The sequence below is a fragment of the Hetaerina americana genome, unplaced genomic scaffold, assembly GCF_022747635.1.
Source record: "Hetaerina americana unplaced genomic scaffold, ioHetAmer1.1.p SCAF_10, whole genome shotgun sequence".
In the NCBI taxonomy this organism is placed as follows: Eukaryota; Metazoa; Arthropoda; class Insecta; order Odonata; family Calopterygidae; genus Hetaerina; species Hetaerina americana.
In genome coordinates this window covers 53,153,169-53,178,179 of record NW_027286070.1, presented here as the reverse complement: position 1 = coordinate 53,178,179, position 25,011 = coordinate 53,153,169, and the positions used below count along the sequence as shown (strand labels likewise).

The 25,011-nt window shown below is 38.9% G+C and overlaps 1 protein-coding gene across 1 annotated transcript in view; it reads left to right on the top strand.

The window, feature by feature from the left end:
• LOC139700125 (uncharacterized) overlaps positions 1-25,011 on the top strand; it is a 599,750-nt gene extending 574,739 nt beyond the window's left edge. Inside the window, exons 4-6 of the mRNA XM_071598655.1 lie at positions 19,413-19,657; positions 21,966-22,106; positions 23,126-25,011. Of these exons, the coding sequence (XP_071454756.1) occupies positions 19,413-19,657; positions 21,966-22,106; positions 23,126-23,258 (519 nt within the window). The 3' untranslated portion in view covers positions 23,259-25,011. The remainder of the gene's footprint in view (positions 1-19,412; positions 19,658-21,965; positions 22,107-23,125) is intronic.

Here is a 25,011-nt window from a genome sequence, read left to right as displayed (position 1 = left end):
CAGACCCACATGGACGGTGGGTGAGAATCTTCCTGGCTGGCAAGGTGCATCGGAGGCTACAGTCTTTCTCCAGGTGTGGACGTCGCAATGTTACGCAATGCATTTCCTGCGCGGAGACCTCGCCCGTCTGGGAATCTTAAAAACCCAATTTCTACCACCAAAGGCGTCCAAGACGTTTGGAATCATGGAGGGCGCCGCCTCACGAGGCATGCCCCAGCATGTCTATTACTCAGAATTTTATCTCCCCGCTAGTTAATTTCCGTTAGCAAAGCGGTTACCAAAGGATCCTCGAGCAATATTAATGGCGGGGTCGCTCCACAGCGCGGCCCGAAATGGTGTTCCGTGGTTGGTTGTGGCGAATCATGCCCACTCCACCGCATTCTCGGCGCGCGGCTGGAGAATCCCGATAGACACCACCCTCCACTTCGGAGATGACAAAAAAGAGAAACACCATTCTGGCGCTCGAGGGGATTTGCCGAGAGAGGGGGAGGGCGAGAGGGGAGGAGGGATGGGTGCACGAACGGGGCGAGGTGGCGGACGCGCGTGGGTCGGCGGCGGTGGGGCGAAGAATGGTCTTTTACGCTCCCCGGGCGCGCCGCCGTGAATTAGGTATTCCTCGCGGAAGGTGTCGAGGTCGATGACGGGTGAATTCGACTCTAAGAATAGGTTTTCGGCCACGCGGCGCGCGGGGAGGTCCTTAAGCGGGGATTTTTCGATTCGGGAGGAGGAAACGGAAAAAAATATTCATCAGAGCGTAGAATAATCCGCGCAGACCCCTTTGGATTATTTTATTTTTAATGAAAATAGACCCCGAGTGGTTCTTTAAAATGACGCTTTCAGAAATGTAGCAAAACTTACCGCCGTCGAGAGAAAAAACGCGGACGTGTAATTATTCTCGGAGTGCTCGAGTCTGGTGAGGCCATTTGCATCGGGACATTTTCATTATGGCATATATGGGACTGGGAGAGGAGGAGGAAGGGTGGAGAAACTCCCAGTGCCATTAGCCTATTCTTAACGAATCACCTACCCCGGTATCCGTAATGAAGTGTCACATTCGAAGGGTGTGGCACCATGCCGGAAATGCTTTCCACGTTGCACGCGGCACCCGAGCAAGGATTGGAATACGATTGAAAAGTCGACCACCCCTAATGAAATCCGAGCAATCAGCCAAGGCCATTCTGCCGCACTAACGACTCACGCCGATCGCAATTATAAATTTTCCAATTCAAATTAGTAGAACTGCTCAGGTGTACTTCATTAAAAAATTTTTTGCAGGAAAAAACACCAAAATACTCATTTGGAATAGGCACACCTATTTTTTAAAGCAATCGTTTTGATGGGAAAAACTTGATTTGTACTCTGATTCAACGGTAAAAATGAGTATTAACATTTAAGTACGCACACGTCAGAGATATTCTTTAGAAACGAAAGCACAATAATTTGCAATACTTTCAAACTTTGGCAATAAGTTATTAGGTTTTTAAGCAACCATAACTTTAACCTATGCAACCAAAATTCTAATTCACATGTACTCGTGCTCTCAACTCAGTGGCGTAGTGAGAATTTATTCCGCCCTGGTTCCTTGAGTTTTCCGCCCCTACATCACGGAGAACGCAAACCAACACATGTCGAACGTACTTTCACAAAAAGAGAAAAAAGACGCATGGGGAAGAAATTAAGATGCCATTTCTGTCTGAAGAGAAAACATTAATTGATACATTCTGCATCATTAACCATTTTTAGAAGTGGATCGAACGCCCCCCCCCCCCCGGGGGGCAGCCGCTACAATTTTGTCTTTCAAATAGAAACGGTTCTAAATTAGTTTCATGAATCACTTCATCCTAACTTGGAGTGGAAATATTGTCGCGTAAACCGTCGAGAATGTTCTTGGCCCCTTTCACACCTAATACATGTATACATTTGTGTTTGTTTGTAAACTGCCATACTATTCATAGTGGGGAAGTCATTTCCAACTGTTATTAGAGTTTGAACGATCACACGATCCCCGTCCAAGGTTTGTATTTCAGGAAATGCCTTAAAAAATCAAAAAATCTCTTCCTTACGGTGAACAGGGAGAATCAATTTTAGTACCCTACTCCTAAAATCTACATAAAATTTGGGTAGACAACGAAAGAGGCAATTCCCTTTATACTACCTTGATCAAAACGTTCCCGAAATAACCACCGTGTGGCGCTCCCATCGTTCCGATTTGAGTTCTGTTTTTTTTGTTAAATTGGTACATCTGTTGTTGATATTCCCTTTAAATCTTAGTGTCATAACTTGACATTTGCAAAAGTTACGTAGCCAAGAGTACATCTATCTCTGTGTGTGTTGGCGATTTTTTACAATTGCAGAAATGGATTTAAATTTGCAACAACGAACTTGTATTAAATTTTGCGTAAAAAACGGATTTAGTGGCGCACGGACGTTGGAAATGTTGGAAAAGTGTTTCGGCAACGATTCTCTAAAAAAAACGGTCGTTTACCAGTGGCACGAGCGGTTCAGAAGTGGTCGTGAGTCAATCGAAGATGATGAACGCAGTGGCAGACCATCGACATCGAAAGTCGGTGAAAAAATTGATAAAGTAAAAGAAATGTTGGTCAATAACCGCAAATTAACCATCAGAGAAATAGCGGAGGACTTGAACATTGCCTATGGATCCGCCCAAGACATTGTGGTTAATGATTTGGGTTTCCGTCGTGTAGCAGCAAAGTTGGTTCCAAAAGACCTCAATTTCATGCAAAAAAGAGACCGTGTTGACGTCGCAAAAGACATGATTTGCGAGGCTGAATCCGATCCCACATTCATCAAAAGGATCATTACTGGAGACGAGACGTGGGTTTATGAGTACGACACGCAATCCAGACATCAGGCAAGTGAATGGCGTTCACCAAATGAGCCGAGACCAAAAAAACCACGTCGTTTTCAGTCAAAAAAGAAGGCAATGCTGACGGTTTTCATGGATTACAACGGTGTAGTGCATCATGAATTTTTGCCAGAAGGCCAGACAGTAAACAAAGAGTATTATTTGGGCGTCATGAGACGTTTGCGTGAAGCAATTCGCCGAAAGAGACCAGAAATGTGGGCAGAAAACTCGTGGATTTTGCACCATGATAACGCACCGTCGCACAGTACTATCATTATTCGTAATTTTTTGACGAAAAATGCAACAAATACCATCCAACAGCCACCGAATTCACCTGATTTGGCTCCCTGTGACTTCTTTCTGTTCAATCGAGTTAAAAAACCATTACGGGGAACGCGTTTTAGCAGCCGAGAGGAAGTAATGGAAAAATCGCAGGAAGCACTGATGGACATACCGAAAACCGAATATAAAAAATGTTTCGAGGATTGGATCAAGCGCTGGCATAAGTGTGTTGCAGTCGATGGGGATTACTTTGAAGGGGACAATATAGATTTAGATGAATAAACTTGTATTTTTAATTTTCTGAATAAATTCCGGGAAATTTTTGATCAAGGTAGTATGTAAAACAAACAAAGGCTATGAAATCAATGTAAATTTTCGGTAAAAATTGAAAGAACATTTTCCCCGTGCGTGATTGCGAGGCGCTCTAAAATAATGGGAGTTCATCGTGTCATTCCCGGTTTGGTTACCTTCTTCCAAGGGACGCAATGGCGTAGGCGAGCTTTCCCACCTTGAACACTTACTTCCTAGACCTGGCTCCACTCCCAAACTTGTCCGTCGAGACATTATATTTTCCCGGGTCAACGCCTCCTATGATTGAGAGAGACGATTAAGTATCTTTTAACACTGTGAGGGGAGCGGGCCCTCAGCGACCCCAACACGTGCAGCGGAAGTTCTAACTCTTTCGTTCCGAGGGATTAATGTTATTGCCGAGGCGAACATGAGGCTTCAAGAATACGGGGACACTACGGAGACGTCTCCTTTACTGAAGCATCGCTAGCGAAGGTCGTAATTTGCAGAGAAATCTTCTTTTGGTAGGTAAGGTGCATGTTGGGCATGCTGAAGTGAATGCCGGCAGCTTCCGTTCGTGTAGGGTGGGGTTTTTGCATTGTTTACATCTGAAATCGGTCACTTAGCCATTAATTTGGGACCTCACTTTATGGGAGACTTAGGACTGCAGTATGATCACCTGGTTTATTTTTAGGTAAACCTTAGAACCATAACAGTGATTATTAATGTTGTGAATTTTCATTCACAAACTCGGATCGTGAATATGATATTGTTCTGTCTTACATAAAAGTTAACAACGAATAAATCGAGTGATAAAATGGAATACCACAACGTTACTAATGAGCAAGTTATATTTATGGAGTATGATATTTTAAAATAAGATTAAATCACAGCAGCCTGAGCAATGAATTTTCCATTTCTACTTAACAAGAGATAAAAGCAATAATTCAAAAGTAATTGGTATCATTATTGTTGATTTGTGCGTTATCCAATCAAACTGGGGCAGAAAAAATGTTTTGGATTAATTTGTTTTTTTTAATTCCCTAAATCAGATTACGATTATCTGGTAAATACCTATGCAATTTTGATAAAAGAAGAGGTAAGCTACAGATGATCACTTAAATGGTAGAACAACACAATATTTTTCTGGTCTGTTGTAACAGGAAGCTTTCACTCAATGGCCTTTTCCAGTAATGTTCGAAAAACTTTTTTCTTAGAGTCGAAAATGGGTTCTAGATCCATTGCCATTATCTTCAAACCCACTTAAAAGTGTGTTAGAGGGAGAAATATCTTCAATGGATGGTGTTAATCATAGAATTAAACATCTCCACCATTGGCGTAAGTATGGTGGAGAATCGAGTAATGAGACTTTCCCTGACCTTTTAATATTAATGCTTGTCATCCTTTCGTATGAGTGCGCTACGTGGATTGAGGTCATACCTTATAGTATAGTCGACATCCGAAAATTCATTGCATAACAAACCAATGTGTGTCGCATTGCAGCGAATTTTGAACCCGCAAACTTCGTCTTAGCTGATGAGAGCGTGTGCCTCTCGATCATAGAACTGTAATGGATTGTATGAGTCAATCAATTCTATATTATGTCGAATACAACGTTCATTTTTCAAGACAAATTAAAAAAAAAGAGTTTGTACCTATACAAGAAAAGTTTCTTCTCGCGGTGCCATTCAATTAGCTCGTCACAGTTTTCTGTATCAAAAGCCTGCTTCCCAATTTAAAATTCGTTGATTTATGGAGTGATTCTTTCCAGGCTGTAGTTAAAGCAGCGCCTCTTTAAAGTGCTCCAACATATCTCTCATTTAACGGCAATGGAGACTAGAGTAACGTCTTTCTTACGACGAAAATGGTTTTAAGTCAGAAGTTGGACAAATGACGAAGGGTAAAACCCCCAGCTTAACATATTATGCGCGGTTCGGATTTTCTTCAGCCACATTTTACGACTTGGGAAAAAGCTCCCTCTCTGAACGATAACGACCACCGGTAACGATGGCATTAAACCAATCGTTTGGAATATAAAAATTAAGCTCTTGTTATTTCCCGCCCGGCATTCGATGCTTTAAATGAAAGCGCAAATATTTTTTCAAGCGTGCCCTGCCTGCAAATCGTCCCGTTAATTCTATTAATAGCACCCTTCTATTATCACTCGACAAATTTTATGGGCCGTATAGCTATCGTAGAGGTTTAACATAGAGCGATTTACATTTGAAAGGCGAATGAATGAAGTAATGTTTTTATGAAGTCCCAGGTGATGAAGAACTCGCTTACCTACTTTGGTTCCACTGGTTCAGACCATTCATCGCATTGTCCCGGCATCGGCTTCATTTGACCTTGCATCAGAAATCGATTTTGTCCAAGGGATCGAAAACTGTAGCCCAAACAACGATCCCTTCCCAATTGGCTTATTCTCAATGTCCTGCCACCGGCTTGCCCCCATTCATCCTTATTCATGGGGTAAACTCTAAGCACGTTCGTATTTAATTCTACGTATTCCTGAAACGACGCCATGAAACAGAGATTACTCAACCCGATCACGTCCATTTTTATGGCAATCTCGACGGCATAATATAAATCAAGTTTCTCTGTCTGACTGCCTCCTCTCTCTCTCCCTCTCCTATTATCTTTCAAAGTGAGAGGGCGAAGGGGATATTTTTAGTTTTATGGCGAGAGTCGAGTGAAATTTGAATGCTCTAATTGAACATCATGTTGCTTTGTTCTGTCCTCTTCGGGGAGCGACGGCTCACTTCGAAGTAATACGAGGTGCTTTCAACACATGCTCTTAAAATTTCTCACCTTTCACATATAAATCCTCATATTGTTTTTTTTAGTTCCTTGTGTTCCAGCTCTTCTTCCTCATGCCCACCATGTCATCCTTTTTCGAAATATTTAGACACCTCATTAAATTGCACGAAATCTCAATCGTTTACATTTTCACTGATTTCCCTGATTAGAATTTGAATGAATAGGCACTGCCAACTGAACAGGCGAATACTTAAATTCATTGGAGAGAGAAAAGACAGATGTCGTCGATTACTCAATCGATTGTTTGTGTGCGTGATATTTGTCATGCAAATAGTTGACGCAGATGGAAGAGGCTACTCTAGGAGACGTAGCTTTGTCTCCAACTGAGAAATGGAGCAGGAACAGGAATTTTAAAAGAGCGTATTTTCTGGATATTTGGGAACAGGAATGGGAAACATTAGAAAAGGGGAAAACAACCAGACAATTTTTACCTAGCGTGAAGGAAAGAATGAAGATCAACTTTAAAACTTACAAAGGTATTACGCAAATTTTAACGGGCCACGGGGAGTTTAGATCATACCTCAAGAAAATAGGGAAAAAAAGGAGGGGACGTGTGAATGCATGATGGAGGAGGACACGGCAATACACAGAGTCCTTTATTGCCCAATTTATGCCGAGGAAAGACGCGAACGAAAATTATCTTAAGTGTTTATGCAAATATCCTTGGATATTTGCATAAACGTCCAACAAATTGGGCAATACCTACATGAGGAACCGATTAGGAAAATATTGGAAATATTTATCAACAAAAGATAAAGTAAGAACGGGGAGAGCAACAGAAAGGAATGGCATGTAACTCATATTTTGTATTTTGTAAAATTAACGAAATTGTATTGGGGGTTTAAACATAAGGTACCCCAAAAAAAACTGAAATTGAAACAATAAATTGCCCGATCCTGCTCGAACGGGCCCAATTATTATTATTATTATTAGTTGACGCTGTCCGGTGTAAAACCATAGGTAACCCCTCCTCCGCCCTCTTCTTGAACGGGATATAATATGCGGATGGTTCCATTCTATTCTTTAAAAAAGCCAGTAGTGTAACCAAAATTCTCTACTGATTGATTGAATACTATTCTCTGAGTTATGTACTTTCGTATTTCGTAATTCTGTTTCCCAATGCTTAGGTTATCATGAATCTTATTTAACAACCGAGAATCACTGCAGAGGACGTATTGAAGAAATTGCATTTGATACTTGATTCGGCGATCCGATCACATTTTCACCACTTAAAACCGTGACAAAATACTGCCTGGGTCACAATCAGGTGAGTAGAACCCATGAATTTGGTCACTATCGTTGAGGATTCTCAGATACTCCATTGGGAATCTTTCCTTAGACTATTAATAAACGTAATCAGTACTATAACTTAATTATATTCATTCTATGATAATTAATAAATACGCCGCTCCTGGGAAAAGATGTTCTTATCATTATTAGTTACAAAACGAATATATGAACTGCAGGAAAGACGCACGTCGTGAACGAAATAAGATGAATTTTCCCATCGAAGAAAAAATGAACTAAGAATTGCTTAGATTCTTATATTTATGAGTATTCATCAACCATGAGATAATGCGATGACAGTACAAAACAAGCTATGAAAATATTCTCTGATTATTCTTTGATCAAAATTGAGACCATTGGGATTTAATTGTAGTACGGTAGGGTATTTTTAGTATTATGGATTATATAAATATAATGTCATATTATCTCGTGTTCTCTTGGAATGGGATAAGTATAGAGTGGTCAGGGAAAATTCATTCATCTTTGAACACCCATGTACCTTTCCCATGGTCGATTCTTTAGAAGAGGAAAAAGCAGCCAAATTCAGCGTCTTAATTCATGTTTCATATTTGTTCATACTCTCTTAATGAATCCATTAATGATCGCGAGAAATATGTTAATACGAATTAAAATTCAACGATGCATTTGGGTTTATTTTTTCTTTAAATATTGCTGTATTTTTGCATGATAATCAACTCAGGGAATTCGTCAGGTTAATTTCCCAAATAATAATTTGAGAGAATGTAAAGTTTCAATAGGCTTGAAAATATTAAATTGTAAAAATATTTTCGGAAATTTATGAATAAATTATGTAAACCATCTATATTTTTATTTTGAGAGGATGAAATGCAATTGAGTAGTTCCGGAGGTAAGTTTCCCAAACCGCTAAGAACAAGCTGAGATACCGCTGGAATTCATCGGTAAAATTCCCTATCCAGCTCGGAGAAGTAATTTTAATATTATATTTTTTTTATATTTAGATATAACCAAAGCATAAGATGTTCTGAATAAGCATTCACCCGCTCTATTTATGGTATTCGGTTCAACCAAATCAAAAAATAATTAGCATCTTAAGGGTAACACCATGCATTGGTTCATTCAATAGTAATGCTATCATCCCTCATACACACTCACTTTCAATCGTCATGCAGCTCCAAGGTTTTTTTACGCGCGAAGACGGGTTGTGGAGAGAGTTTTCCTTTTCCCTCCCCCAAAAGGAAACTCAATAAGCACGAAAAAAAGGGATCGTCTGATAGCGTCGGTCATGTCCAAAGAACTCCCACCACGAGCCACTCCCCCTCATCAACACGCTCACGCATTCACGACCATCAACTGTTTTGACAGGTGGAATGACGACCCTCCTCCGGACTTCCCTCAAGCAGTCGAAAAAAAACTACGGAAAGACTCAATACATCCTTCGCTCCCTCACGTTTATTAGTCTTCTTCGCCCTGTCCAGGCGGCCACCCCTAAGTTTCCTTCCCGCCGCCGCTCAATCCATCGCCGCCGTGACCCACGTGCGTGCCTTCGCCACAGTACACGAGGCGGGCACGACGAGGAGGTCCCTGTGCCCGGGCGGGATTCCACGGTCTACCTCCCACCATTTTTACCCACTCCCATCCCCCCTCTTAAACCTACAAGAGGTCCTCTCGACTATCCCCACTGCCCCGCTTCGGGACTATCTCCATATATTCGTATATATAAATGATTTCGTCGAAGTAACACGGAAGTTTTGAATAAAAAACTTGGAGAGCAACAAACAATATATATTTTTTTTATAAACATTTTTTTTTTCTTTTTATTTGTTCTATATTGTTTGTTGCTGTCCAAGTTATATATATATATATATATATATATATATATATATATATATATATATATAATCATTATTAGGTAGGTTTTGAATGGACACATGGATATGGATATACGGAGGTATTCGATATTCCGAAATATCTACACCGTCCATTCCTAATCCCATGGTCCCTTTTACTTCTCTTAGGCATTTTTCCTCACAGAGAGAAATAAATTAACGAATCAACTCTTAAAGGAATCGTAGGCTCAGCAAAAAATTCATAAAAGAATGTATTATGAAAATTTGACGCGATAACTTGGGAAGAAATGTACTAACCACCACGAGGTGCAAATTTACTAGTATATTTTGGAATGCACCCTAAGTCGTGGAAACTTGAGATTTTAAAGTACTTGTTATTTATTATCATTAAATTGGGCAAAGACTGTAGTCGAAAAATTGTACATACTTATGTGATACCGGCGTCACAAAGTTAAAATATGCGTATGAATGTAAAAACATCAAATAACTCTCGACGGAATGATTGATGAGCGCTTAGGCGGTATTCGTCGGCTTTGGTTTTCTGTGTTGATACCTAGTTATTATATAAACACATTAACAGATTAGGAGCATCTGAATCATATTTCGAAGAGAAGAGATAAGGCAACGGTGGGAATTCCCATTGGTGAAAATTTGCTATAAATTTCAAGGCGGTTGGAATGCCATGGGCAGGGAGTGGTGTCCAGTGGGTAGACGAAGGGGTACCGCAAACCTGCTCCCTATGACAGCATGCCTGCTCATTTCTCTTCCCCCTTTCTCTCACTCTCCTACAACCCCGTCCTCGCCCCTGCCCGCGGGGACTTGTGATTCCTTCGCCTCGCCCTTCTCCCTCCCATTCCATTCACATTCCCCTCCTCTTCCTCATCCTCGCTCATCATGGATGTGAATCACCCCCAAGTTGCATGCGAAGCATCTGACTCGTCTAAACTGTCCACAGCGAGGCCGTCTAACGCATTTACGACATTTATGTACTCTGTAATTTGCATAGCTTGTAGTACTAAACTCGAGCAACGCAGAAATATTTAAGATAAGAATTTTCATTAGGGTGGTAATTTATGCCATCATGTTAATGCTCTTTTTCGAATCGTAATATTTTTGCAAGGATAAAACTCTTGGCGAATAATGCTAATAATGATATTTTAGGAAAATCTACAGGCGTGGCCAAAGCTTTCTATAGGTAGTGAATTTTTCTAACTCTTCGGATTTCCAAATAAATAATGAAAATGCAATTTTTCACATTCCATTAACGCCATATATTTACGAGAAACATAATTAGTGCCATCGAGATCAATAACGTATATCTACGTACCATAAGCAAAAGAAGCACAGTTATAATGAAACTACGTATGTTAGCATGAATGTTTATTTTTCTTAATCATAGCGCTATAATCATAGCGGTGGACTAGCAAGTGTGCCTTTCGGCAAATGGCCTGAGGGTCCTAGGTAATACTCCCGGGTAACTTTGGGTCGGTTCATCTAAAAAAATCCAAACTGTGCGATTTTCTGTTCGCTGGAACTTAGTGGAGAACCCTATGGTAGCACAGGGAAAGGAACTACTCCCTCATAATGTGAATTTTACCCACCTTAGGCCTCAGTTCGGGGTGAGCTCTGTCTTCGTCTATCAAAACCAATCTGCAGAATGATCACTGTGTTTGGACGGTGCAGGCGAGGCGGGTGAGCGCGGGATGGGATGCATTTCGAGGAAGTCGAATCTGCGCGCTATATCCAAAACCCCGCCCCCCTCCCGAGACTCTTGCGGGGGAAATTCCTTTGGATCCCTTCGGTGGCTGCATCTGCCGTGAGTGCGGGGGCGTCAGAAATTGCACTCTTTAGTCGAATCGCTCACAGTGGGCCACTGTTTCATTACTCGAGTGGCCTCCAGTGCGCAGCTGCACTTGCATACCTCCTATTGAAGTCTCCGGACGACATACCCCTCTCCTTAGAGCAGTTAAATTTTCCTCGCTCACCTCCCCGCACCACGCCCCTATCCCTGCATACCGTTCCCTCGCTTTTTCGAACATGATAATTTTATATATATATATATATATATATATATATATATATATATATATATATATATATATATATATATATAATGTAGACGAGGCTGCTGGATTGTGTTTTGTTAGGAATCGCAAAATATTTATTTGGCAGTTGTATCCAAACAAAAACCTACCTTAATTGGTAGGTTACCTCATAATAATTATATATATATATATATATATATATATATATATATATATATAAATATATATATATATATATACACATACATATTAGTATATATGCACACGCACTTGGAATGCTTTATGCTTGGAAAGCTTTAAAGATAAAATTTTAAATTTACATAATATTGTACATTTATAATAAAAGATAATTTTTTGTTATATTGTACATTCTTTTTTAATAATTATGATGATTATTCAATAATGTACGTTTGGGAAAATATATGACCTGGGGAAATAGTTCAGAGCGATATTATGCCATTATTATTAAATTTTGGTCAAGTGAGGTATGATAGATACGATGACCAATAAGAAATATGGACGACTGCTGCACAATAGTTAAACATTTTTAATTTACTTTTATGCTTATTTTCATAGGTGTAATGTAAAATGTTATTCATTTCCGAGTGCTTTAGCATGTTTAAAAGTTTCTCCCCGTTTGAGCCTTTACTATTTATAAAATTTAAACGTACCCGTACATAGTGTTCAAAAATATCCTGTTAATGCCGAGTTCATAAGAAGGCGTGAACGAGTAAAACAAAATTATTGTTTCCATAAGGATATCCCGTATCAGGGGATACGCTGTACTTGAGGATGCGCCATTCCATCCGTGTATCTATTAGAAGAGAAAACGCCAAGTGTCATTGGTTGTCCTAAACGAGCATGTTTTGCAATTTTCATTTTAACGGATTTCAAAACACGGCAAAGCATATATCGTACCTATCAATAGGATATGGAGAAGCATATACCATAGTGAGTGAGTGAAATTTTCTTACCTGCTGCTGGTGAGTCATCTGGATCACGGTTGTGTGGGTTTAAAATACAGTCCAGATAACTTTATGTGAGGGAGAAATTCATTCCCTGGGGGTATTCATTTTATCTAAAAAATACGTCTTCAAGTTAAAACTGGTAAAAAAAAACGATGATTAGGAACAAAAATCCCAAGCAAACCAAGTTTGCCAGCTTTCAATTTTTTTACCTTCACGTCTGCCTGCAATGAGCGAACATTTCATAATCTGTAGGATCTCATTAGTCGTATTAGGAAAGTCTGTGATTACGCCAATAAGTTGAGTAAGTGGAGTGTTTGATTGATTGATTATTCATTCTCGAATTTTGTCAAAAATTTCAGGCCAAAATAATTGGGTCTCATTAATTGGAAATTTGAAGTCACCGAATAAAGTAAAAGATTCGCAAGGAATTCCATTCAAGAAAAGCGTGTGGGGCGCAACTTATTTAAGAGCGAAATACGTCATGGTAAATTACAATTCCGAGACGGTAGGGAAAAAAAATCCCACGTTTTTCACGCTGGTTTCGCTGCTCGTATCACCTTAATCAGCGTCCACCGCCCTGGTCTCCTCGTGTTTATGTTCCCGAAGGGCATCTCGGTAATGAGGGCAGGGCCCGCGGGGAAACCCTTCCTCTCCCTCCCGCCTTATTCCCCAACTTCCTTGACCAGCCTATTACGTGCAGCCCGCCTTCGACCAACCGCTCCGGCTCTTCGTGGGTGGGCCCCCTCTCCCGAGCCCCTCCTCCGCCCACTTACCCACCTCCTATCTACCAAACGCACGCGATTCCGATTCCGTTTCAGAAACTGCATCTTCTTCGCCCGCTTCCACTTTGCGCATCTCATGAGAGCGTCCCGATGTTCACGTGTGTGAGGTCGGTTGGTGAGCTAATAAATGGCACGGGGCATCAGGCAAGTACCGCACCGAGCAAACGATGGGAAAAATCGGGAATGTAAAGTTGTCCTGGGAAAGCTATTTCAATTCTCAACCCCTTTGAAACTTGTAAATAGTTTTGCGAATGTCTTCAATGAATGAAGAGAGCATCTGCATTTTGTTGAATAAAAATTCCACTCGCTGTTTTTATTGACTCAGTTCCACTGCCAAACGAAAGGGACCTTGGCGAATGTGAATTGCATGCGCGCAATATTTTAATTTGTTGGTTTCATTATTTTGATGAAATTGCATACGTTTTGCAAATACTCTAATACCATCTATCACCATAGGAATTGCTAATTTTTAAAATAAGATTATTTTTTACATTTTCGATCCTATTTACTTGGCATTTGACTTCCCTTTCATAATGAAGTGATTAGGAAAACATTATTTTCTTTAAATGATGATTAAGGTGCCCGTTAGGGTTGCGGAATTCTGAAATCACCATTTTATCACAGTAATGAGGAAAATAATAACTTCACATTAAAACGATATCTTTATCAACATTTTTTTTTAATTGGAATATATTAGTGATGTCGAAACCCGAGTTCACTACTCTTCTCTCCACCCGAATGTGTACGCCTAGGGTACGGGTAGTCGCGAGCGAAACCCATGACACCCGGTTTTTCCAACAGTCCGAGAACATATGCGTGGTGGGTCATTATTATGGTAGTCTGCATAAGCAGGAAAATTGAAGCAGATGTTTGTCTTAATTTGGCACACACACAAATTATTATTATTATTATTGCAACAAGGCAATTATCCTGGTGGTAACGGTCAAGCCTGGTCAACGGTTACTGTTACGATGCACATACAAACATACGCAAAAACAGACATGATACAAAATGCTCTTATATACAGTGACACTCTAAGATCACCAACCGCACCTTTACCATCACACATGGGTTCGGTTCACACCAAACATACAACGCACCGTCCATCGCCACACTCCGTCCATAATTACGCACTCTTAAACTTCATTTACCGTTCAAAATCACGCACCGTTAACACATCGTTCACTTTTGCAATATAACTTCTCTCGCCGTCAACATCACGTACAGTGCAATATTTTTAATAAGCACAATAATATAATAATCACTTACCAATAAAGTTTATCTCCCAGTGGCTACTACTTTACACTTATTCTTAAAATTCCTTTAATTGGATGGAAAGGGCTCAAACGAAACTTCAGGCAGCTGGTTCCATTCAACAATAGTTCTGTTTTAAAAAGTGTATTTTTTCTTTTCTATTTTTTTGGTTCTTATTTTTATCTTAAAACTTTGGTCGTTTTTTCCCTTCAAGTTTGGGTTTTGTTTCTCTTTCCATAAATCTTCCCACGATTCGTCGTTTTTCACAATTCTATGCATCGTGCCTAACCTACTCCTTTTTCTTCTATTTTTCAAACTCTCCCATTTCAGTATATCCAATATTTCCGTAACACTGTCTGTTCTTTTGTACCTTCCGAGAGCATATCATGCTCTCTTTCTTTGAAATTTTTCTATCTTTTAAATATGTCCCATCTTATATGAATCCCATACTCTGGACTAGTATTCTAGGATTAGGCTAACCAGTACCTTATATGCTTTTTCTTTTGTGGCTACGCTATTTCCTTTTAAATTTATCACTACCCAACGAAGTACTTTACAAGTTCAACGAAGTCACATTAACTACTTGGACTCCCCTCCCTAGTTAAATAAACGCCTATATATTTGCAATGACTACTACATGGGATTCTTCCTCCAAAGAGAGTGTAAATATCCTTATTTGCATTCTTTTTATTTGAAAAAGTTATATGCTTGCTCTTACTGATTTGCATACTAATTTGCAACCCAACCACCAACGCAATCGATGTTAAATATAGTGCATTCATATTTTCAAATGGATCGATCAAATATAATGCATTCATATGTTAATGACAATTGAAATATCGCAGCCTCCTTTTTATTAGATTAATTGTTTGTGTTGCTATTAAGAGTTCAAGTTTTTTGCGATTTCGTTTAAAAACAATTCTGTTCTCTTTTTCCTGCTTTGAAAAATGTTTGGGATCGTGTATGTCATATTTTAGGCCTAAGATACCATATCTTGTTTGAGATCAGCTTCAAGCCTGTTGATGAAATGAAATTATCTAAGATCTTAGCTCACCCAAGTATTAAGAAGACAAAGATTATGGTAAAGTTTATTCGAGCTCTACAAATTAGCGGAAGGAAGGGAGAAATCTTTGAATAATTGTAGTAGTTAGTGTGTTTTAATCTCATTAACAGCCGGTGTTTCAGCGTTGCCATCCAGCAGCAATGTGGAGTAGTCGATGACATGAGTGGAAAACCAGGGTGCACGTGTTTGGGGATGCCTCGAGTCCGCGTTTGACATTCCCGGTGTCTTGGGTCAACATCCACCGAAAGAGCCATCTGCTGCTCCATTGACAAACTCTAACTCGTGATTCATGCCTTACCCCGCCCTAATTCGTAATCCCATCGAAAAAATAGACCCTTCTGCCGGCTTAGGTAATTGGTGGGTTCTCTGTGGGAGTTATGAGTTGTTGACCGTAGCCGTCTTCCCATTACGACCGTCCACTTCATCTCGGTTGGGACAGGAATGCAGCCCAATGTTCTGTTTAATGAATGAAGCATACATTTTATTGATCCTGTTTGATGTCTCCAAGGAGAATGACGAGTTTTCAATCCATCGACCCGAGAGTAAAAGAGATCACTGCCGTAGCGGTGCACAGTTCTAACGATGACGTGATCAATTTGAAGGCCATTGGAAGCCATCGATCGATCATTGCTGCGCTTCGAATAACTTCCCTGAATTGTTGACATGATAGTATTAATTCAGTACTTGTTATTAATTCCCCAATGGGTTTACATTGTGGCTACTAATACGGTATGCCGCTGATACTACATGCCTCCAGATGCCGGAAAAACATGAATTTTAGAACTAGAAAGAGAGGTTGCTAGTTTGGATTCCCATTCACGCAATAGGAGAATTGCAACCGGAGGGAATTACAATATTCCATCCATAGACTGTAAAAACGATAATGATAACGGAGAAGCAGGAGGTAAGGACGAGGAGACATGCGGGTTACTGTTTCGTGTTTTCACATCAAATTCGTTTAACCAATTGGTACTAACACCTACCAGAGGAAACAATATACTCGATCTTATAGCCACAAATTCATCCAGTGACGTCCTAAATACAGCAACACGAGAGACGAAGTGACGACAGAATCTGCTAGTTAAAATTAACTTGATGAATATGAAAAATCAGAAACCCAAAAGAAAAATTTACCTCTTTGACCGGGCGGACTGCGAAGGATTATGGCGTGAGCTGCAGCATTCCTATGGTTCATTTTAGGAATTTAGAAGTATCAGAGATAGTGACAGTTTGTTGAGTACTTTGGTCGGCGTCACACGGGATGCATTAGAAAAACACATGTCTAGTAAATTTAAAAGTGACAGGACGGAACCTAGATGGTACAACGTAGAAGTACGTAAAGCATTAAAACACCTAAGAGCATGGTATTAAAAAATGAGGAAATCGCAAAAGGACCAATCTGAAAATAAACAAAATGAAATAATACATAACTATAAAACAGCTAAAGCGTTAGCATGGAATATATGTCACCTGGCGTTAACAGAATTAAAAAATAAAAGATTAGGTATAATATTTGGGCGATAACCCAAAAGCGTTTTGGTCTTATGTACGGGAGGTTCAGGGGAAAAAGTCGACGGTATTATCCCTAAATAGCCCGTGGCAAAAACTTACCAATAGTTTAGAAAAAGTTAAAACATCAAAACACTATTTTCATAGCATTTTTATTAATACCTCACGGGAACAATGGGAATCACTACTGGATTGCTTCTATAAATCCATGTCTGAAATTGTAATATCTTCTCTAGGAATCGAACTTCAACTTAAAGACATGATTCCAAACAAATCGACAAACCATGCTCAAATCCCTGCTCGCGTATACAAAACGATGGCCTCAGAAACAGTTCCTTTTTTGGAAATAATGTTTGTTAAAATAATAATTTCTAAATGATCGCGTAGTACCTAAAGACTGGAAAGTAGCCAATGCCACTCCCATATTTAAAAAACTAGACAGAGAAAATCCGAGTAATCGCCGACCCATCTCTCTCACATCCATCTCATGGAAAATTTTAGAGCACATAATTGTAATTTCAATCATGAAATATCTCGATTCTAAGAATTTACTTACAAAAAACCAACTCGGTTCCGAATCTTGCGAGACTCAACTGACACTTTTTGTTCATAATATTTGGGTCTCGGGAGGAAATAACGTTCAGATCGATACTATATTTCTAGATTTTAAAAAGGCATTCGACAAACCACCTCCGAGGAAGTTGCTCCAAAAGTTCTATGCCGATGCTGCCAGGCTTGTGAAAAGTTGTTATGAACAAGGTTGCAATGTCACGACACTACTGGAATAATTAGGATGGGATCCACTAGCTGACCGTGGGCTTCAATACATGTTTAATTTACTGCGTAAATTTTAGGCAGGTTACTTATCTAGAGATTATCTTAGTTAAAGAAATATTACAGGCCCCGACTTATTTTGGTAAATCAGGGTGATTTATAGAAGAACGGATAGATTTAAAATGCCGTTTTTCCTCGTTCCATTTGAGATCAAAATAGATATGACAGCAAAGGCGCTGGAGATAATTAGAATTGGTAATGTACGAGGGTCATCCGGAAAGTAGTACCCGTTCGTGAATTAAAGACACAAAAGTAAATATTAACAAACATAAAAAATTTTATTTGAAAGAGGATACTTTAAACTACTTCTCAACATAATCTCCAAGCAAATTAAGGCATTTGTCATAACGTGTGACAAGTTTCTGTATTCCTGCTGCATAGTCCTTCGCCGCCAGCTCATTGAGATACGCGAGGGACCCATCTTGCACAAATTTTTGCATAATGCAGATGGTGTTTAACAATTTCATGAACAATTGTTCGAGAAACATTGGGAAAATGCTCACAGATGTCATCAATTGTGACGCGCCGATCGTTCCTCACGAATTCGTCAACTGAGCTCACCAGTTGGTCTGTAATGACAGACGGTCTCTCCGAACGCTCATCGTCGTGTGTGTTCCCCCTCCCCATGTTGAAGTTGCGACACCACCGCCGAACAGACGACTCGTCCATTACATTGTCTCCATACACCTCCTTTAATTGGCGATGAATATCACATGGGCGAACGTTTCTTGCATTGAGGAATTTAATCACTGCCCTCACTTCACAACTGGCGGCGTTCTCAATTTTTTTAAACATTGTAAACAATCACAGAAACAACACAGGCAATGCTAGCGTCACGCAACTTGGCTCAGAGAAGGCAGACAAGCCACTGAAGCTATCTGACCTCGTCCAGCGGCTACTCGCGTCGTCAGCACTTCATGCGGCACGAACGGGTACTACTTTCCGGATGACCCTCGTATATATATTTTGTCGAGATCCTGCATGCTATTTTTAAATGTAATAGGTCCATCTTTTTAGCAGTTCTACCGCATAATTTGAATATACGTATCCTGTTATTGAATATTGCTGCATGTAAGTACTTTCTTTCGTGCGATAAACATTTTTCGAGTACATGATCAAACTAATATTTATGTAAAGGTAACATGATAGGGATTGTGCATGAAGGGCTAGCCATACGCCCTTGCGGCGGCTTGCGGAGTATTGTGTAGATGTAGATACTCGTAGTTTGATTTGTTTTCAACTGGAAGACTAAGAAATTACCAATAAAAGGTGGTAAAATTATGGAAATATTGAATGTTTAAGGAAATATTTGTCAAAATTGGAAGCAAACCAAACTGAAATGTTCTTCGATCATAAGAAGTGAGAATGAAGCCAGTATGAGAAAGAAACCTGCCCTCTGAGCTTAATGTATAACTTTCACATGTCTTAGAACTTAATGTTTTACCTTAATTAGAGAAATTTTCTTATTGGAACATAAAGTGAGGCATGAATGAAATAATCTTTGAAGTTAGAAATCTTATATTATATGTTATTATCCTTTTCTGACTAGTTTTCAAAAGGACTGCTTATTTTTTCTCTTCCTCAGACAGCAACACTTGGCAGTGGTCATGGAAGTGTGGTGGAGAAGCTTGTATTTTACAACCACACTGAATGTGAATGCCAAGACAAAATGGAGGAAATGATGCCACGGGACACAGGAAAAGCCGCAGATGTTATGGTGAGACACTTCAGGCATTCATCAAGCGGTGGTCTGAGATCTGACACTCGACGATGGACACCCCTCACAAGTTTTAGGCCTGACAGGACTGTTGAGCAACCATCTGCTTGGAGGTATTAACTAGAAAGTTAAAATTTTCATTAGTATTTGCTCCGAGTTTGCATAACAGTCCGTCAGTATCATAGCAGAGTCTGAACGAAAGGAATGGTCATATTAAGATAAACATGTGTTTCCAAACAACAATTATACGGATTATATCTTCAGCACACGATCATTTAGGTGTTCGTTTTGCAAAAAAAAGCCATCCTTACGGCCTTTCCACATGTTATAGAAAATTAGTAAATATGCCATTACCCCAAGAATACTGCCTTCTTCTGCTTTCTAGTTTTTTCTCATTTTATTGTCATTCTTAATGGAGTTTTATCTTTTTCATGGACAAGAGTAGTTTGCACAGGCAGGGTATTATGTGTTTGTAATCAGCTGGGGTAAGTGTAGAGGGACCATAATGTATGTTCAGCAGCATACAATATCATATAAGAACTTTGTCTCTCCTTTATTATACTATACCCTCTTTCCAATCCACCACCCACGCCCACACCATTGTAAAAAATATATAACAAAAAAGCCAGAAACATTGTGACCTCTTGATGATGATGTTTTATCATAAAAACTCATCAGTTTCCTTTTTTAAATCATTGAAAATATTATTACCGTGTGGATTTTATTCATATTTCAAGGTCTGAAAAATTTACCATAACCGCCAACAAATTAAACTTAGTGAAAAGTTTTTCTTCTGAAATAGAAATTTTGTAGACACCCTATAATTAAAATTACTAATTAAAGATATTTCATAACTACAGCGCATTTGAGGTGTTGTTTATCTTGTGTAAGTATACAAGGTCTGCCCCAAAGGTATTAGGGCTTACTTTTCCCGCATAGACAGACGAACGGGCGGCGGTTTCTCTGGCTGGCTTCTAGGGAGGGGAGTCTCAGAAAAGGCCGGTGGCAGTTGGCTCCTAGCCTCTGTGGAGTGCGGATCGTTCGCAAAACCTCCATAACGTTGTTACGCTCTGTCATGGACGAGCGCTTCATCAAATTTCCCGTCAAACTGAGCAAAATCGGGAAAGAGACTCATGATATGCTCAAGGCATCTTATGATGATAATGCCATGGGTAGATCGAGTGTTTTTGAGCGGCAAAAGCTATTTCGGGAGGGTAAAGAAGCTGTTAAAGACGCCGAACGTATAGGACGCCTTTCGACCTCAAGAAGTGACAAAAATCTAGAAAAGAGGCTTTGACAGACGGGGACCGCAGATTAAGTGTTCACATGGTCTTTGATGACCTTGGCATCCCTAAAAGTGATGTGTATTGACTTGTGACCAAAAACATGGGCATGAGAAAGGTGTGGGCGAAGTTGGTGCCACAAGTGCTATCGGACGAACAAAAGGAAACTCGCACGGGGATCTGCCTAGAGCTTCTCTGCCATCCCTCAGCCACCCTACAGCTCTTACGTTGCCCCATCGGACTTTGAACTTTTACTCCCCCCTCCTCACATCCGTGCTGAGAGGACGTCACCACGGCTCGGTGGAAGCGTTACAAAAGGTCGTGACGAGGAAGCTTAGCAGCATTCCGGGCGCCGCCTTCCAGAAGGCGTACGATGCGTGGGAAACCCATTGGCAGCGGTGTGTAGATGCACAAGGGTACTATTTCGAAGATTTTGTAGTGAATGTATCAATTCTGCCAAAAATTAATCGACTCAGTCCTACTACTTTTGGAGCAGACCTTGTTTATTTTGTATTTGCCTATTTAATTGTGGTGAAGATAAAATGGTGTGACTTCCAGGGAACAGACCTAAGTGATTTTTTTCAGTCTTAAAATCAATCACTGACAAAGGTGTGCTATCATCAGTAAGTCTACTTAAGAACAATGGAGAAAAAAACACTGACAAATTTAATTAATCCTATATTAGCTATTGTTTAGTGTTGTTACATATATTAGGAGATGATATGATAAAGTTCAAATAAGGAAGTATTTAACAGGATAAATGATATGCTGTCAATACAAAGCAGATGCTAGGCTAGAAAATGTAAATAGCCTTATGATGCGAATGATAATTGCTTTTATTTTTTATTACAGGTACTTTCCTATATTTTTCATTTTCAAAATATTTAAAAATATGGGAATACCCCATTCCTCACCAATGCTCAAGAATGTAAACATGTGAATCTCATATAACTAGCTGTGATCCAGTTGAAAAGTGTCTAACATTTTCCCAACAGTGCACCCAAGGCATTCAGAAATGTTAGAATTGTTTTTCCGATTTGTGTTACTTCTGTACTAAAATTTCCAAGGGCTCTTCACCTCTCATTCTTTAAATGACTTTTATTCGCATTAGTGATAATTTTTTCATGATTTTTCTCAGTTGCCGATGTCCAAGCCTGTACTCAGTGAGATACCCAACTAGTAGCAGCAGTGGGTCATGCTCTTGTGATTGTTTTGATAAACAGCGAGAGTGCATAAGAGCAAAGAGAGGGAAAGAGTATTTCTCCCTGCCAGATAGACTGTGAGTATGGTGAAATTCAGTTCTTATCATAAATTCCCGTTTTCCTCACTTGAATGTCCTTAACTTTGCCAATTACATAATTAACTTCTGCCATTGCATGGAAAGTCTCCATCTCTTACCAATTTTCTTTTGAACAGAGAAGTAAAAGAGTAAACAAATTTCAATGAAATGAAATTCATGATGTAATAGAATTAGTTTTTGAAAAGCATCAATTGATTCATTTATGCCGAGTCATGCATGATGAATACATACTTTTTGAATAGGAACTCTTTGCATTTAACTCTTTCCCAACTTATGTTGCAAAATAATGTGAAGGTGAAAGAGTTCATTAAAATCTAGCATAATTCAATATAGTTTTGAATATTATGGTAGGGGAAGTTGTGATGGGTTAAAAGGAATGAATTCAGTTATTGAATTTGGTAACTAGCTGCCCAGTTGGCTCATTTATTCTCAAACATTTTATTGTGGACCAAAGAAGTATTTGCAGAACTTTTTAGTTCAAAAGCTGCTATAGCATGTAAAGAGATGTTCAAGGAACTTTTTTCTTAATTTTCATTGAATAAATGTGCAAAAATTTGGAGAGCATCCATGTAGCATAGCGTCAATAGTTTTTTTCAGCTTGGGAATGTCATATTGTTAGGATGCTTGGAGCTTTAGTCTCCTATTTTCAAGTAAATGCATACGTATGTATATGTATGCATTGAGCTTGAACAATCTTCTTATTGAATTTAGAAATTATTTATAACAAATACCTGACTGCTTCCGTAATCATGAAGTAATATTCATGCCGGTTTGTCAACCTTAATTCCGTATCAATTAAAATGCATGGAAATTGTACCTGCCATCAATCACTATTGTGTTTGATGGGTTGTCAAGAATTTTTTCTAGCATGTACATAGATGATGAAGCAAACCTATTAAACCGAGCTAATCTTTGGGTTCATTTATGAAGTTCTTTTTGTAATGCAATGTGGTATTTTGCAAATCACTAATGTACCTCTTCAACTTTATTGAAAACAGATGCATTCAGAGCGAGGAATGCCTTCCTCCTACTTGTGAATTTGGAGTCTACATAAGGCGGGCTGGACGTTGCCCAAGGAAACGAGAGAAATTTGCAGCCTGGCAACGCTATACAATGGATGGGTATAAATAGGTGCATACATTTAAATTCATGTGACCATCAAATCTTTTTTTATCATTTTGAACTCCATAAGTAGTTCATTTACCTTACTGTAATCATTTCACACAATGTAAAATTGCCATAATTAACTTTTCTTTCATTCCTCATTATTTGTTTTCCTTGATACCAAAAAAATCATTGGGTGTCTCATTATGTCATTCTTGGCATAAAATAGATTTCTAAACTACATTTTTTTTCAATTTTCATTAATTGTATAACTGATTTTCATTTTGACAAAAAAATGATGCAATTTTGATTTACCTTTATCGGAACATAGCAAATGCATGCATATTCTTTGGAAGTAATTGTATAAATGTGCCCCCTTTAGTGTTGCTAACCATCTCCACAGTTTTCATTTATAATCTCCCAAAATGTATAAATGGACACAAAATGTTTAACATGCTGCTATTTCTCTTGAGGAATGATAAAGAGTTGATGAAGAAAGTGAAAGAAGCAGTGAAGAAGGGTAAAATGTGGGCAGATAAGTGATCAAAATGATTATTATTAACCAAGGAAAATCTCATGCAAATGTTGTGCAAGCCATTCCAGCCCCTCTTTGCTGATTTTTGCATTGACCCGTGGGCTCTAAGGAAGTGTGGTGTACAATCTCACGTTTTTTAATGAGAATACCAAAGGAGGAGAACACTGCTTGTAAAAACATGACAGTGCTCATGGGGAGGTGTTTTGAGTACTTTTTTTGGGAATGCTCCATCATCCCAATAAGAAACTACATATTTTGTGCATAAGTGTGATTTGTTGTGTCTATATGAGTGAGTGAAACTGCAGGATTAAGATATTTTTTCCGACGAACTTGTAATGCATGCATAAATCCATATTTATGCTGTGCTATGAAATACGTTACAGCTCTGTAAATTTAAAAAAAACTCAAAATACTAATTTTAAGTAGTGCATTTACATATTGCTGTATTTGTGCCCATTATAATTTAGCAATATTACTTTCCAAGGGCTCCCATAGGGAGCTACGTAACTAATGTGCAGATGAAATGCATGAGGATTTCTTTTCCAGGTTAGTTGAAGCCATTTGAATTTCAGTTGACTCTTGTAAATACATGTGAACCAAAAATGCTAGTTCTAATTCTATTTTCATCCTTAAAATAATTTAGGTACTTGTTTCAGGCATGAAAATTGTCTATATTGTGGTGCTAGTGCCAATGTGCACGACATCAAAAACTGGAAGAATATTGTATTTGCACTAAGCATTATTGCTTTTGTATAGAAATGCTTCAATGTGTGTGTGCCAGCTATTAACAACATTTAATATCAGCAAATATTGAAAACTTAGTAAACCTTTTTAAGGTCTGTAATCAATTCTCTTCAATGTTTTCATAAATTGATAATGTTCTCAAATTTACAGGCAATATATAGGCGTAAAAAACTAGTCTCTGGAGATGGTATAACATCAAGTGATAACTATGTGTTCGAGGTATGTCATCAGAATAAGAAAAATATGCAACTATCAAATTTATTTAACTGTAGGATTTTAACTCTTTAAAGTTGTGATTAAGATACGAGTATGTTGGTGAATGATTCCGTACAAGCATCACCCACATTTATTATAAATTAATGCCTGTGACAAATTTTCATATCTGTTCACAAAAAAGCTATCTATTGCAAGTGTTTCAATTAGTTTATTAATGTCATCTCCAAAATTGAATCAAACGAATTTTACTCAACTTTGAAGAGATAAAATTGGTATCCAGTATGT